This window comes from Nomascus leucogenys, chromosome 3 (genome assembly GCF_006542625.1).
Source record: "Nomascus leucogenys isolate Asia chromosome 3, Asia_NLE_v1, whole genome shotgun sequence".
Classification (NCBI taxonomy): domain Eukaryota; kingdom Metazoa; phylum Chordata; class Mammalia; order Primates; family Hylobatidae; genus Nomascus; species Nomascus leucogenys.
Genome location: NC_044383.1, coordinates 146,317,922 through 146,333,938, shown reverse-complemented (window position 1 = coordinate 146,333,938; position 16,017 = coordinate 146,317,922). Strand labels below are relative to the sequence as shown.

At 40.5% G+C, this 16,017-nt stretch overlaps 1 protein-coding gene across 1 annotated transcript in view; it reads left to right on the top strand.

Annotated features, from left to right (window-relative positions):
• SLC22A2 (solute carrier family 22 member 2) overlaps positions 1–15,547 on the top strand; it is a 46,076-nt gene extending 30,529 nt beyond the window's left edge. Inside the window, exons 10-11 of the mRNA XM_030809931.1 lie at positions 4,188–4,287; positions 15,051–15,547. Of these exons, the coding sequence (XP_030665791.1) occupies positions 4,188–4,287; positions 15,051–15,117 (167 nt within the window). The 3' untranslated portion in view covers positions 15,118–15,547. The remainder of the gene's footprint in view (positions 1–4,187; positions 4,288–15,050) is intronic.
• The last annotated feature ends 470 nt before the right edge of the window (positions 15,548–16,017 follow it).

Sequence of the window (16,017 nt, the reverse complement as noted above, 5' to 3'; positions counted from 1 at the left end):
TGTGTGAGCAACAAGGCTGTTTATTTCACCTGGTTGCAGGCAGGCTGAGTCTGAAAAGACAGTCAGCAAAGGGAGATAGGGGTGGGGCTGTTTTATAGGATTTGGGTAGGTAATGGAAAATTACAGTCAAAGGGGGTTGCTCTCTGGCAGGCAGGGGTGGGGGACACAAGGAGCTCAGTGGGGGAGCTTTTGAGCCAGGATGAGCCAGGAGAAGGAATTTCACAAGGTAATGTCATCAGTTAAGTCAGGAACAGGCCATTTTCACTTTTTTGTGATTGTTCAGTTACTTCAGGCCATCTGGATGTATACGTGCAGGTCACAGGGGATATGATGGCTCAGCTTGGGCTCAGAGGCCTGACAATTACTACCCATGTTCTATGATCCTGTATATGCCTAATCCTGTCACCCGTAGACATCAGCAGAGTGTAAGGGAAATTAATTCAAAGAAAATAGCAGTTAACGTCCCATAGTGCCAAACTAGTTCTTAGCTGAGAGGAACTTTACTGAGAGGGACCTCTAATCCCCTCAGTCTTAGGAAGGACTCTAACCTTCCTAAGTTAGTCCTCAAACCCAAGTTCAGTCAAGTGTCTTTGCCTTTTATTAAGAGGGACTTTTAACCCTCTCTGTCTTCGAAGAGCCTCTAACTCCCCTAAGTTGGGTCTCTAACACAATCATGTCCTTTACCTGGGTACGCCAGCACTTACCCAAAGTTAATTCATCAGTGCTGCAGTCTGTGTCCTTTGGGGTGGTGGGGGGAGGTCTCCTCAGTATCCTCCCTTCAGGGTTCACCAGAAAGATGTTATTGGAAAGGGGTCCTGATCCAGACCCCAAGAGAGGGTTCTTGGATCTCACACAAGAAAGAATTCAGGGCAAATCCATAGAATAATGTGAAAGCAACTTTATTAAGGAAGTCCAGGAATAAAGAATGGCTACTCCACAGGCAGAGCAGCCCTGAGGGCTCCTAGTTGCCCATTTTTATAGTTATTTCTTGATTATATGCTAAACAAAAGGTGGATTATTAATGATTTTCCCCTTTTTTGACCATATAGGGTAACTTCCTGATGTTGCCATGGCATTTGTAAACTGTCATGGCACTGGTGGGAGGGTAGCAATGAAGACAACCAGAGGTCCCTCTCATTGCCATCTTGGTTTTGGTGGGTTATAGCCAGCTTTACTGCAGACTGTTTGACCAGCAAGGTCTTTATGAGCTGCATCTTGTGCTGAACTCCTATCTCATCCTGTGACTTAGAATGCCTAACTGTCTGGGAATGCAACCCTGTAAGTCTCAGCCTTATTTTACCCAGTCCCTATTCAAGATAAAGTTGTTGTGTTTCAAAAGCCTCTGACATGTTGAGGAAAGAAAGCTAAATTCTGTAAAATATTTAAAGAGTTTATTCTGAGGCAAATATGAGCGACCATATTCAACCAAATATGAGTGACTTGTCTAAGGCACAGTCTCAAGAGGTCCTGAGAACATGTGTCCAAGGTAGTTGGAGTACAGCTTGGTTTTATACATATTAAGCAGACAAAAGACATCCATCAGTACATGCAAGGTATCCATTGGTTTGGTCCAGAAAAGCAAGACAACACCATGCAGGGGCTTCCAGGTCATAGGTGGATTCAAAGATTTTCTGATTGGCAATTGCTTGAAAGAGTTAAGTTATTATCTGAAGATCCAGAATCAATAGAAAAGAGTGCCTGAGTTAAGATAAGTGGTTGTGGAAACCAAGGCTCTTATTATGTAGATGAAGTCTCATAGGTGGTACCCTTTGAGACAATCAATGGCAAATGTTTCCTATACAGACCTTTAAAAGGTGCTAGACTCTCAGTTAATCTCTTCAGGATTGGGAGGGTCTAGAAAGGGAAAGATCTAGTTATGTTAATAGAGATTCTTTACAGATGCAAATTCTCTCCACAAAAGATGGCTTTGCCAGGCCATTTCAAAATAGGGCAAAGAAATATATTTTGGGGTAAAATATTTTAATTTTTTTGTCTGTCATGTGATATTATTCTATGGTCAGGTTGGAATTTGCTATGTTATTGCTACAAAGAGTCTGTTGTGTCAGTCTTAAGATGTGTTTTAATGTTAACACTGGTGAGTAGTGCTTGAACTCCAAAAGGGAGAGGGTATAATGAGATATGTCTGACCCCCATCCCTCTCCATCAAGGCTTGAATGGGAAGGGGTAGGGGTGAAAAACCTTGAAGTTTTCCAGTTCAATTCAATCAGTTGGGGATCTCGAAATTTTATTTTTAGTTTACATTTGTGAGGTGGTATTGTTAAAGAAAAACTTCTGCTGAATTAAATTTACAAGAGTTTAATTAAGCAAAGAATGATTTGAGAATCAGGCTGCCTCCTGAGCCAGAGAAGGCTCAGAGATTCCAACACAACCACACGGTGAAAGAAGATTTAGGGAAAGAAAAAGGAAAGTGAGGTACAGAAATAATGGGATTGGTTACAGCTTGGCATTTGCCTTATTTGAACATGGTTTGAACAGTTGGCCGCATTTGACTGGCTAAAACTTGGTGATTTTGTAACCACCCAAGGGGTTCACCATGCCTGCTGCCTAGACAGAGCCAATTTCTCAAGACAGGGGAATTGCAATAGAGAATGAGTAATTCACACAGAGCCGGCTGTGTGGGAGACTGGAGTTTTATTATTACTCAAATCAGTCTCCTGAGTATTCGGGGAGCAAAGTTTTTAAGGATAACTTTGTGGGTGGGGGAAGCCAGTGAGCTGGCAGTGCTGATTGATCAGGGATGAAATCATAGGGAGTCAAAGCTGTCTTCTTGCGCTGAGTCAGTTCTTGCTGGGGGCCACAAGATCAGAGAAGCCAGTTTATCAATTTGGGCAGTGTCAGCTCATCCATCGAGTGCAGGGTCTGCAAAATACCCAAGCACTGATTTTAGCAGCAGTTTAGAAAGGGTCAGAATCTTATAGACTCAAACTGCATGACTCCTAAACCATAATTTCTTATGTTGTGGCTAATGTTAGTCCTACAAAGGCAATCTAGTCCCCAGGCAAGAAAGAGGTCTCCTTTGGCTGTTGTCATCTTTGTTTTAATCTATAAACTAAGTTTCTCCCAAAGTTAGTTCAGCCTATACCCAAGAATGACAAGGACAGCTTGGAGGTTAGAAGCAAGATGAAGTCGATTAAGTTAGATCTCTTTCACTGTCTCAGTCATAATTTTGCAAAGGTGGTTTTAACTGGCACAAGAGTAGGCTATAGTGTGTTTACCATTCCATCTAGATTATAGTTCACAATGTATAGAGAAACCTTTAGGCCAAACTTAAAATATGTAAGGAGGCAGCTGTAGGCTAAACTTGATTTGACAGTATGTTATCCCAATTTATATGGGAATGTCTGGAGCATCAGAAAGATAATAGAACTTCCCAAGGCCTTGAGACCAGTATGTGAGGTGCTAGAGTTGGAGTCCAGGCCCTCAGAGCTTGGGTTCTGTGCCCCGCAGCTTCTATTTCAGCCATTTTCTGAGGGTGTAAAAATAGAGACTGGCATGTAGTGTTTTGAGACCTCAAAACTAGTAAAGAACCCACATCCTATTTTCTGTATTCTATTATTGTGAAACACATATAAATACAACTTTAAAAGATCAAAACTTTAATCAGAATCTGAAGAAACAAAAACATGTAAGTGTTTATTATTAAAGATTATAGCTAGAGACAAAGAAAAAAGGAGTAACGGGAATTTAAGGAACACCTGAATTTAAACTAAAATCCTGGCTATACCTTTTAGTGCTCTTACATAGTAATAAATATATAATTCATTACTTTTATTTGCTAGAAATGATCCAAGTTTCTGACTTATTTTCTTTACCAAGTGATTTAAACTGGCAGGGTTATGGTCCTCCTTTTCTTACAGTTAATTTTTTGCAGAGTTATTTTCTAACTCCAAAGTATCTTAATATGGTGGCAATGTCCTCTACCCTAGAATAACCTTGACTCAAAATGTTAAGTATTTCATTTCCCTATTAGGAATAGTAATTCAAAGGAGTTTGGAACTGGTATAATATTTATAATGGAAAATACAGCAGTCAGAGATAGCAAAGGAATCTGTAAATAAGTATAGAAAAACACCAAAAAAATGTTTTAAACAAAAATAAGGGAAACTCTAATTATAGTCCTTGAGTTTTTCAGTTCTTAATGTGATTTTCATCTGTTTGGCTTTCAGGCGTGCTTGGCTTGGTTGCTGGAGGTCTGGTGCTGTTGCTTCCAGAAACTAAAGGGAAGGCTTTGCCTGAGACCATCGAGGAAGCCGAAAATATGCAAAGGTAGGCAGTTGAAAGTTCTAAATGAATTGTTCTATAAAGGTTTTAAGACAACCCTGTAGCCATTTGGAAAGAATTAAATTGACTTCATACTTCACACCATACACTGAGATAAATTCAAACTAAATCAAAGACTTGAAAGCATTAAAAAAAATTAGTAAAATTACAAAGACACTATACGAGAATTTCTTTAAACTTTGATGTGGAGAAGGTCTTTCTAAATATGACCCAAAAATCCAGAATCCATAGAAGAAAGGTCAACATGTTTGCTTTCATAAAAATAAAATATTCTGCATTAAACAACTACCATAAGCTAAAAATAAAATTATAAACTTGAAGAAAATATTTACTACTCTACATTGGGTTAATTTTCCTAACAAATCCATAAGAGCAACCACCCAATAGAAAAAAAAAATAAGCAACAGATTTGAGCAAATAATTCAATGAAAGGGAAATAAAAACAACTCTTAAATACATGAAAATATGCTCAACTTCCTTCATAGTAAGAGAAGTTCAAATTAACACTGCACTAATGACTACTTGGATTGTCAAAAATAAAATTACTTGGTAACACACTATGTTGGGGAAGAACGGGGAGAAATGCAGTCTCCCGTGTTGCTGGTAGGAGTTAGATGCCTCTATAATGGACAGTGCAATAGTAGTATAAAAATTACAAACATGGGCTGGGTGCGGTAGCTCATGCCTCTAATCCCAGCACTTTTGGGATGCCGAGGCGGGCGGATCACAAGGTCAGGAGATCGAGATTATCCTGGCTAACATGGTAAACCCCGTCTCTACTAAAAAAATACAAAAAAATTAGCTGGATGTGGTGGTACGCGCCTGTAATCCCAGCCACTGGGGAGGCTGAGGCAGGAGAATTGCTTGAACCTGCGAGGCAGAGGTTGCAATGAGCTGAGATCGTGCCACTGCACTCCAGCCTGGGTGACAAAGCAAGACTCTGTCTCAAAAAACTAAAAATAAATTAAATAAAAATTATAAATATGTATATCCTTTAACCTAGTAACCCTACACCTCCAGAAGTTTACATGTACAAAGTGTCATATGTACAGGACTAGTCATTAAGGCAATTTTTTATAACAAGCATTTGGTAACAACCTAAATGACCATGAATTAGAACACCAGTTAAATAAATGATATGCCATTCTGTAAAATTATACAGCCATTAAAAAGAATGAGGCTGCTTCACATACATTGATAAGGAAAGTTCTCCAAGGTATATTGCTAATGGGGGAAAAAGCAAAACATAGAAATGTATATAGTCTATCATTTGTGTAAAAATAGTGAAAGACATATACATAAATACTTGTATCTCTGGAAAAATGTACAAGAACCATAACACTGGTTGTCTATGGAATTGAGTGACTGTGAGATACAGGTAGAAGGGAGACTTCAATGCTTACCTTTTTGTAATTTTGAATTTTGGACCATATGAACCCATTCAAACAGTACATAAAAAAATTCTAGATAAAGACAAACCTATCTGACACTCTCCCCACAAGTTTGTTTATACAGTATGTTTAGATATTTTTATTTATTTTCTTCCTACTCCACTTTTGGCCTGTTGATACCACAAACAACTGATTTTTATTCATTTTACCAAACCTTCATGTTTAACATTCTCAGTACTTGGGCAAAATGCTAGTAAATCACAGTGGTCTGAGGCTTTTCCTAGAACTTGAGTCTTGGGGTTGGAAGAGGCCTTTGAATCTGGCCAGAGGTCACACACTAGCAGCCTGCAGGCCACCAAGTTCTCCAGTGCTCTCTTTGGCCTACACAGTATTTTTTTAAAGTGGGAAATTCCACATAAACTGGATTTCCAGGATCTGTTTTTAAAAAGCAGAAGATTTGGTAACACTGAGAAGATATTTCCTCTTGTTGGCAATTTGTAGGAGCTGAATGATGGCTTGGCTTTCTCAAGGGCACGCCCTCTGCAGGAGGCCCCAGTCCCCACTGTTTCCTACTGTCTTTGGTACATTGTATGATCTGCCTGGTGCATGCAGACATTTGAGTTGGAGACCTTTCATCTAAACCAACCACCTCCAACCCCATACCCCTCTCCCCATGCAGCTTCCCACACACATGGGCACCTCCCGTCAAAGACAGTCTAAATCCTGTTTACTGTTGTATCGCTGGAACTCAGCACGGTGCCTGGCACACACACAGCAGGAGCTTACCAATTATTTGTGGAATAAATGCTGAAGTTCTTTCTACAGCGTCCCTAATTGAAGTTTCTTTCTCTAGCCAGTGCCAGTGCCAGGCAGGCAGTAATATGTGTGGTGAAGGGCAAGACCTGTAGAACCTGAGCCCTGCTGTCACATTTCCCATGTGTGTGGCTTTATTGCCTTAATGCCTCAAAGCCTCAGTTTCCTCATCTGTAAATGGGGACAACAGTACCTACTCACTGGATTAAAGAAGAAAATATGTGTAAAGTGCCTGACACTAATTAAATGTCAATTGGTTCCTAATTAAATTGTTTTGGTTCCTAAGGGCACTAAACCTGTCCTAGTTACAAATATAACCTGTGAACTTATACCTAATACCTTATCTCACTTCTTAAGCCTGTTTTCCTTTCTGTAAAATGAGGATAACAATAGCTAACATTTACTAAGCGCTCTCACCCAGTGCTTTCCAACTGACACTCACCAAGTGTCAGTAAAGAGCCTGACACGAATTAATTAATGTCTACGAGCCACTGCTATTATTCATAGAAGCTTTTGTAGCTGTTCTGTAAAACAGGAAAATATAAGCCTAGACTGTTTATTGGAAATCAAATTTTAAAATATATTCCGAGTTGTTGTTGTAAGATGGAGAAGTGTGGCTCAGCGACACACACTACCTATGCTTGTCAGAGTTGTTCATTTTCATCAGACTGGTTCAAAGCAGGCTGAAGAGATATTTCAAAAGACCATTCCTGTTGTTATTTTATATTCTTTCCATTTATGTGATCTACAAATACTCCATGAAGATTTGCACTGTTCTTATTTCTGTATTACATAACCCAGTTCACCACGCACTGAGAGATACGTGGAAGACTCGGAGAATTGCAGAAGAGTGGAAGTGGTGAGGGCTGAGACAGAGCCAGAGAACAGTGTGCCTCCAGAGGGAGGGGGGGAGGTGTGGCCTGCAAGAGGCAGGGATGTCTGGGAGCAGGAGGGCAGACCACAGCTGGCACTGAAAACTGACTCCAAGAGCAGTGTCACATGTGCCAGCAGAAACAGAGCAGGGCAAGAGTCCCTCCCTCACCAACCAAGTCATTTGGTTCCTAAGGGCACTAAACCTGTCATAGTTACAAATATAGCCTGCATGGACTTATGCCCTATTCTTTATCTCACTTCTCACTTTTTTTGTCTCTCTATTTTTGAGACAGGGTCTCCCACCAGTTACACTGGCTGGAGTGCAGTGGCTCAATCTCACCTCATTGCAGCCTCAATCTCCTGGGCTCAGGTCATTCTTCCACCTCAGCTTCCCAAGTAGCTATGACTACAGGCATGTGCCACCATGCCCAGCTAAATTTTTGTATTTTTTTTAGTAGAGACAGGTTTTGCCATGTTGCCCAAGATGGTCTCAAACTGTGGAGCTCAAGTTATCCGCCCACCTTGGCCTCCCAAATTGCTGGGATTACAGGTGTGAGCCACCACACCCTGCCATTTATCTCACTTCTTAAGCTGGTTTTCCTTGCTGTAAAATGAGGATAACAATAGCTAACATTTTCTAAGAGCTCTACTCAGTGCTTTCCATGGCCTTCCCATGCACCTTCTTTTATTGCACTTCATTTTATTGTGTTTTGCAGATATTGTGTTTTTTAACAGATTGAAGGTATACAGCAACCCTACATTAAGCAAGTTTATTTGCAGCATTTTTCCAACAGCAAGTGCTCACTTCATGTCACTGTGGCATGTTTTGGTAATTCTCACAATATTTCAAACTTTACCATTATTATCATATCTGTGATAGTGATCTGCAATCAGTAATCTTTGATACTACTATTGTAATTGTTTTAGGGCACCACAAACCATGTCTGTGTAAAACAGCAAACTTAATTGATAAATGTGTGTGATCTGACTGTTCCACACACTGAGCGTTCCCCCATCTCTCTCCCTCCCCTTGGGCCTTCCTATTGCCCAAGACACAACCATATTGAAATTAGGCCAATTAATAGCTCTACAATGCCCTCTAGGTGTTAAATGAAAGGAAGAGTTGCAAGTCTCAACTTTAAAGCAAAAGGCAGAAATGATTAAGCTCAATGAGGAAGTCATGTTGAAAGCCAGCATAAGCCGAAAGCGAGGCCTCTTGCACCGGTTAGCCAAGTTGAGAATGCACAGGAAAAGTCCTTGAAGGAAGTTTAAAAACGCTACTCCAGTGAACACACAAATGAGAAAATGAAACAGCCTTATTGATGATATGGAGAAAGCTTCACTGGTCTGGATAGAAGATCAAACCAGTCGGCCGGGCACGGTGGCTCACGCCTGTAATCCCAGCACTCTGGGAGGCCGAGGTGGGTGGATCACGAGGTCAGGAGATCGAGACCATCCTGGCTAACACAGTGAAACCCCATCTCTACTAAAAATACAAAAAATTAGCCAAGCGTGGTGGCGGGCGCCTGTAGTCCCAGCTACTTGGGAGGCTGAGGCAGGAGAATGGTGTGAATCCGGGAGGCGGAGCTTGTAGTGAGCCGAGATAGGCCACTGCAGTACCGCCTGGGCGAAAGAGCGAGACTCTGTCTCAAAAAAAAAAAAAAGATCAAACCAGTCACAACATTCCCTTAAGCCAAAGCCTAATCCAGAGCAAGGCCCTAACTCTCTTAAATTATGTGAAGGCTGAGACAGGTGAAGAAGTAGCGGAAGAAAAATCCAAAGTTAGTAAGGTTGGTTCATAAGGCTTAAGGAAAGAAGCCATCTCCATAACATAAAAGTGCAAGGTGAAGCAGCAAGTGCTGATGTAGAAGCTGCAGCAAGTTATCCAGACCTAACAAAGATCATTGATGAAGGTGGTCACACTAAACGACAGATTTTCAATATAGACACAACAGCATTTATTGGAAGAAGATGCCATTTAGGACTTTCAAGGTGAGAGAGGAAAAAATCAATGCCTGGTTTCAAAGCTCAAAGGACAGGTTGACTCTCTTGTGAAGGGTGAATGCAACTGGTGACTAGAAGGTGAAGCCAGTGTTCATTTACCATTAAAACCCTAGAATCCACAAGAATTATACTAAATCTACTCTGCTTGTGCTCATAGAATAACAAAGCCTGTGTACAGATAACAGTACATCTGTTTATAGCATGGTTTATTGAATATTCTAAGCCGGCTGTTTAGGCCTACTGCTTAGAAAAGAAGATTGCTTTCAAAAGATTACTGCTCATTGACAATACATACACCTGGTCACCCAAGAGCTCTGATGGAGATGCACCCAAAGATTAATGTTGTTTTAATGCCTGCTAACACAGCATCCATTCTGCAGCCCATGGATCAAGGAGTAGTTTTGACATTCGAGTATTATTATTTAAGAAATATACTTTATAAGGCTATAGCTACCATAGATGGTAATTCCTCTAATTGTTCTAGGCAAAGTACATTGAAAACCTTCTGGAAAGGTTTCACCACTGTAGGTGCCACTAAGAACATTTGTGAATCATTGGAGGAGGTCAAAATATGAACGTTAATGGGAGTTTTGAAGATGTTGATTACAGCCCTCATGGATAATTTCGAAGAGCTCAAGACTTCATCATAAAAAGTGTCTGCAGATATGATAGAAATAGCAAGAGAACTAGAATTAGAAATAGAGCCCGAAGATGTGACTCAATTGCTTCAACCTCGTGATAAAACTTGAACAGATGAGGAGTTGCTTCTTACAGCTGAGCTTAGAAAGTGGTTTCTTGAGGTGGAATCTGCTCCTGGTGGAGATCCTGTGAACATTGTTGAAACGACAACAAAGGATTTAGGATATTACACAAACTTAGTTGACAAAGCATCATCAGGGTTTGGGAGGATTGACTCCAATTTTTAAAGAAGCTCTACTGCGGGTAAAATGCTATGAAATAGCATTGCATGCTACAGAGAAATCTTTCATGAAGGGAAGAGTCAATCAACATTGAAAACTTCATATTCTTGTTTTAAGAAGTTTCAACAGCCACTTCAACCTTCAGCAACCACTGTCTTGATCAGTCAGCAGCCAGCAACATAGAGACAAGAGCCTCCACCAGCAAGATTACCACTAATTGAAGGTTCAGATGATTGTTAGCATTTTTAAAAAATAAAGTGTTTTTAAATTACATTGTTTTCTTAGACATAATATTGCACATTTAATAGACTATAGTATAGTGTAACTATAACTTTTATATGAACTGGGAAACCAACAAAAATGTATGACTCACTTTATGGTAAAATTTACTTTATCGTAGTGGTCTGGAACTGAATCCCCAATATCTCTGAGGTATGCCCGTATTCCCTCATTGAATCCTTGCAGCAACCCTATGAAATAGGTGTTATTATTATTAACCTCACTGACAACTGGAAAAAAAAAAAAAACAGGCCAGAGAAAGTAAAGGACTTGCTCAAAACCACACAGCCAATAAGCGACAAAGCCAAAGTTTCAATCCTGGCAGCTAGATTTTGTGGCCCATGAACTTGTCTCACCATCAGAGGGTTGGGCTCATGCATGGGACAATGCAATGAAGCACCCATCACAGTGCTTGGTATTTAGTTAGGAGTCACTCACCGGTGGCTGATGTTGCTGCTGCTGCTGTTGTTGCTGCTGCTATTGTCATTTTTATTGTTGCTGTTGTTGCTGCTCTTGCTGTTGTTATTGTTACTGCTGCTATTGTTTTTGCTATTGCTATTACCATTGTTATTGCTATTGTACTTATTTCTACTGTTGTTACTGTTGTTGCTGCTGCTGTTATAATTATTGCTGCTGTTGCTACTGCTGCTACTGTTGTTGCTGCTGTGGTTGCTGATGTTGCTGCTGCTGTTGTTACTGCTGGTGTTCCTACTGCTGTTGTTGCTGCTGCTGTTATTGCTTCTGTTGCTATTGCTGTGGCTATTGTTGCTGCTGTTGCTGTTGTTGAGTGTGATGCTGTTGCTATTGTTGTTGCCGATACTTCCATTGTTATTGCTGCTGCTGTTGTTGCTACTACTGCTACTGCTGCTGTTACTGTTGTTGCCTCTGTTAGTGTTATGGCTGCTGCTATTGCTGCTACTGTTACTGTTGCTGCTGTTACTATTGCTGTTGTTGTTTTTGTCACTGCTGTTGCTGCTGTTGTTGCTTTTGTTATTGTTGCAGCTACTGTTGTTGCTGCTTTGTTGCTGTTGCTGATGCTTTTGCTGTGGTTGTTGTTTTTGTTGCTGCTGTTGCTGTTCACTATTGTTATTGTTACAGCTACTGTTGTTGCTGCTCTTGCTGCTGCTGCTGTTGCTGATGTTGTTGCTGCTTCTGCTATTGCTGTTGCTGCTTTTGCTGACGTTGCTGTTGTTGCTGCTGTTATAATTATTGCTGCTGCTGTTGTTGCTGCTGTTGCTTTTGTTATTGTTGCAGCTACTTTTGCTCCTCTTGTTGTTGTTGCTGCTATTGCTGCTGTTGTTGCTTTTGTTATTGTTGCTGCTGCAACTGTTGCTGACATTGCTGTTGCTGCTGCTGTTGTTGCCGCTACTGCTATTGTTGCTGTTTCTATTATTATTGCTGTTGTTGACTATGATGCTGTTGCTGTTGCTGAAATTGTTGCTGTTGTTGTTAATGCTGTTGTCATTGCTGCTGCTGCTGCTGCTGTTGTTACCACTATTGCTACTGCAGCTGCTGTTGTTGCTACTGCTGATGTTGCTGCTACTGTTACTGTTGTGGTTGCTGCTACTATTGCTGCTATCGTTGCTTTTGTTGTTGCTGCTGCTTCTGTTGTTATTGCCATTGTTGACTATGATGCTGTTGCTATTGCTGTCACTGCTGCTACTGTTGCTGACACTGTTGTTCCTGCTACTGTTGCTGATGTTGTCATTGCTGCTATTGTTACTGCTGTTGTTGCTGCTGCTGCTGTTGCTGTTATGATTGCTGCTGCTATTGCTGTTGTTATTGTTGCTTTTATTGCTGTTGCTGCTCTTACTTCTGTTGTTGCTGCTATTATTGCTATTGTAATTATTGCTGCTGCTGCTGCTGTTATTACTGCTATTTCTGTTGCTACTGCTGCTGTTGCCGTTGCTGTGGCTATTGTTGCTGTTGTTAATTGTGATGCTATTGCTGTTGTTGATGCTTCTGTTGCTATTGCTGTTGCTGTTGCTGATACTGTTGCTATTGTTGCTTTTATTATTGTTGCTGTTGTTGCTGCTGCTGCTTCTGTTGCTGTTGCTGCTACTGCTGTTATTGTTGCTGCTGCTGTTGCTGTTGTTACTGCTGCTATTTTTGCTGTTGTTGCTGATGCTGCTACTGTTGCTATTGCTGTTGCTGCTACTATTACTGTTGCTATTGCTGCTACTACTGCTGCTGGTGTTGCTGCTACTGTTGTTGCTACTATGGTAATGATTGCTGCTGCTGCTGCTACTGCTATTACTGTTGCTACTGCTGCTGTTGCTGTTGCTGTGGCTATTGTTGCTGTTGTTAATTGTGATGCTATTGCTGTTGTTGATGCTTCTGTTGCTATTGCTGTTGCTGTTGCTGATACTGTTGCTATTGTTGCTTTTATTATTGTTGCTGTTGTTGCTGCTGCTGCTACTGTTGCTGTTGCTGCTACTGCTATTATTGTTGCTGCTGCTGTTGCTGTTGTTACTGCTGCTATTGTTGCTGTTGTTGTTGCTGATGCTGCTACTGTTGCTATTGCTGTTGCTGCTACTATTACTGTTGCTATTGCTGCTACTACTGCTGCTGGTGTTGCTGCTACTGTTGTTGCTACTATGGTAATGATTGCTGCTGCTACTGCTATTACTGCTATTTCTGTTGCTACTGCTGCTGTTGCTGTTGCTGTGGCTATTGTTGCTGTTGTCCATTGTGATGCTATTGCTGTTGCTGATGCTTTTGTTGCTATTGCTGTTGCTGTTGCTGATACTGTTGCTATTGTTGCTTTTGTTATTGTTGCTGTTGTTGCTGCTGCTGCTACTGTTGCTGTTGCTGCTGCTACTGTTGCTGTTGCTGCTGCTATTATTGTTGCTGTTGCTGTTGTTACTGCTGCTATTGTTGCTGTTGTTGTTGCTGATGCTGCTACTGTTGCTATTGCTGTTGCTCCTACTATTACTGTTGCTATTGCTGCTACTACTGCTGCTGGTGTTGCTGCTACTGTTGTTGCTACTATGGTAATGATTGCTGCTACTGCTGCTGCTGCTGCTGTTGCTGCTATTACTACTGCTACTTCTGTTGCTGCTGCTGCTGCTGTTATTGCTGTGACTTCTGTTGTTGCTACTGCTGCTTTTGCTATTTCTGTGGCTATTGTTGCTGCTGTTGTTGCTCTTAATTGTGATGCTGTTGATTCTGTTGCTATTGTTGCTGCTATTGCTAAAATTGTTTCTGCTGTTGTTGCTATTGTTGCTTTTGTTGTTACTGTTTCTGTTGCTTTTGTTATTGTTGCTGCTGCTGCTGCTGTTACTGTTACTATTGCTATTACTGATACTATTGTTGCTGCTGCTGTTGCTCATGTTGCTACTGTTGCTATTGCTGTTACTACTGAGGCTGCTATTGTTGCTATTGCTGTTGCTGCTGATGGTATTACTGTTGCCATATCTGTTGCTGCTACTGTTACTGTTGCTGTTGCTATTACTATTGTTGCTGCTGTTGCTTTTGCTGTTGTTACTGCTGCTGTTGTTGCTGATGCTTCTACTGTTGCTATTATAGTTGCTGCTGTTATTACTGTTGTTGCTGCTGTTGCTACTATTGCTGCTACTCTTGCTGCTGTTGTTGCTTTTGTTGTTCCTGCTGCTGCTTCTATTGCTGCTATTTCTACTGTTGTTATTTCTGCCACTGTAGTTGTTGTTATTGTTGCCAGAGAGACCAGAGGAGCTCAACTGACTTGATTGTACCTCCCCATCTGGAGCTTTAGATAATTCCAAAACCATAGGGTGACTTGGGTAAGCTTCTGCCATCCCTCGTCTCAGATCGGATTGGTCCAGAAAATGAGACAAGACTAACCAACTCCAGGTGGGGGAAATTCTGTGAGATGCTGGGTGGCTAGGAGCAGCCCACAACTGATTCAATATTGCTATAAACAGGAACAGGTCCAAAGGGCATGGCTGGGAACAACAAAATGAAGAAAGCAGCATTTCTAGGATGAATATCAGCAATGTCCTGGCATTCATGAAGACAAGATCATTGAGAAAACTTGCAATTTGAACAAATGTTTTAATTGCATTCTTCATTTATCAAGCTGTTGAAAAGTAAATACACTTTGAAAAAATAATTTTTCAAATTCTATTTGCATAACTAATGATAACAATGTCTAGATTTTGCAATCTTCATCATTAACTGATATAAGATTAAGTTTAGACTTTACCCACATTCTCTATTACAGAGAAAGGTGAACACCCTAAAAAAGGAACTTATTTAGGCCAGTTCCAATTCAATAAGGTAATTTTAGAAATAACTCTGTCGACATGAGTTATCGACAAGTTCTGTCCATTTTCTTTGTGAGAACCACCACTCAGAACACATTGCAAGACTAATCCTGAACAAAGTTTATAATCATTTGTTGTTCCTCTTATTTATTACCCACTTTATTTTGGTTTTCAGCCTCTTCATAATTTCTTTCTCCCCTCTCCATTTTTATTTCTTATTGCAGACCAAGAAAAAATAAAGAAAACATGATTTACCTCCAAGTTCAGAAACTAGACATTCCATTGAACTAGGAAGAGAGACCGTTGCTGCTGTCATGACCTAGCTTTGATGGCAGCAAGACCAAAAGCAGAAATCCCTGCACTCATCACAAAGCCCATACAACTCAACCAAACTTACCCCTGAGCCCTATCAACCTAGGTCTACAGCCAGTGGAGTCTATTGTACACTGTAGAAAAATACCTATGGGACCAGATCCTGCCAAGTTCTTCCAGCTCACTTTATTCTCAGCATTCCTAGGACATTGGACATTGGTTTTCTGGAGGGTTTTTTTTTCCATTTTTGTATTTTTTTTAATTTGATTATTTTCTCTACAATGCCATCTAACCAGAATACATAGGGGAACTGTGGACCAGGGAAACAAAATAGAAAAAAGTATGAAAAACAGTAAAGTTGGGAGAGGAACATCTATTTTCTTAAAGAAATAAAGCACCCAAAACAATATAAAGTTGTCCAGAATGTATGTCAAGAACTTTAGAAAGGCCTTTCAGTAACATAGGTGAAGACCTTTTTTTTTTTTATTATACTTTAGGTTTTAGGGTACATGTGCACAATGTGCAGGTTTGTTACATATGTATCCATGTGCCATGTTGTTTTGCTGCACCCATTGACTCGTCATTTAGCATTATGGCATTTTAAAAAATACATTGATTATTATCTAGGTTAGAATTAAAGTGAATCTCAAATAAAAGAATCAGGAATACAACTTAAGTAATCATGAGGTCCTTCCATATTTAGACTGGGTAAGCATGAATGTGTATTTTCTTCAAAAGACCTTGAGAAGAGTTCAATAAAAAATATTAGCATTATAAAACCATTGATGATCATTTTTTAGTCTGGTAAAAATGTCTCAAAATCTGTGGATTTTCCAGCACTTTGGGAGGCTGAGGCGGGCGGATCATGAGGTCAGGAGA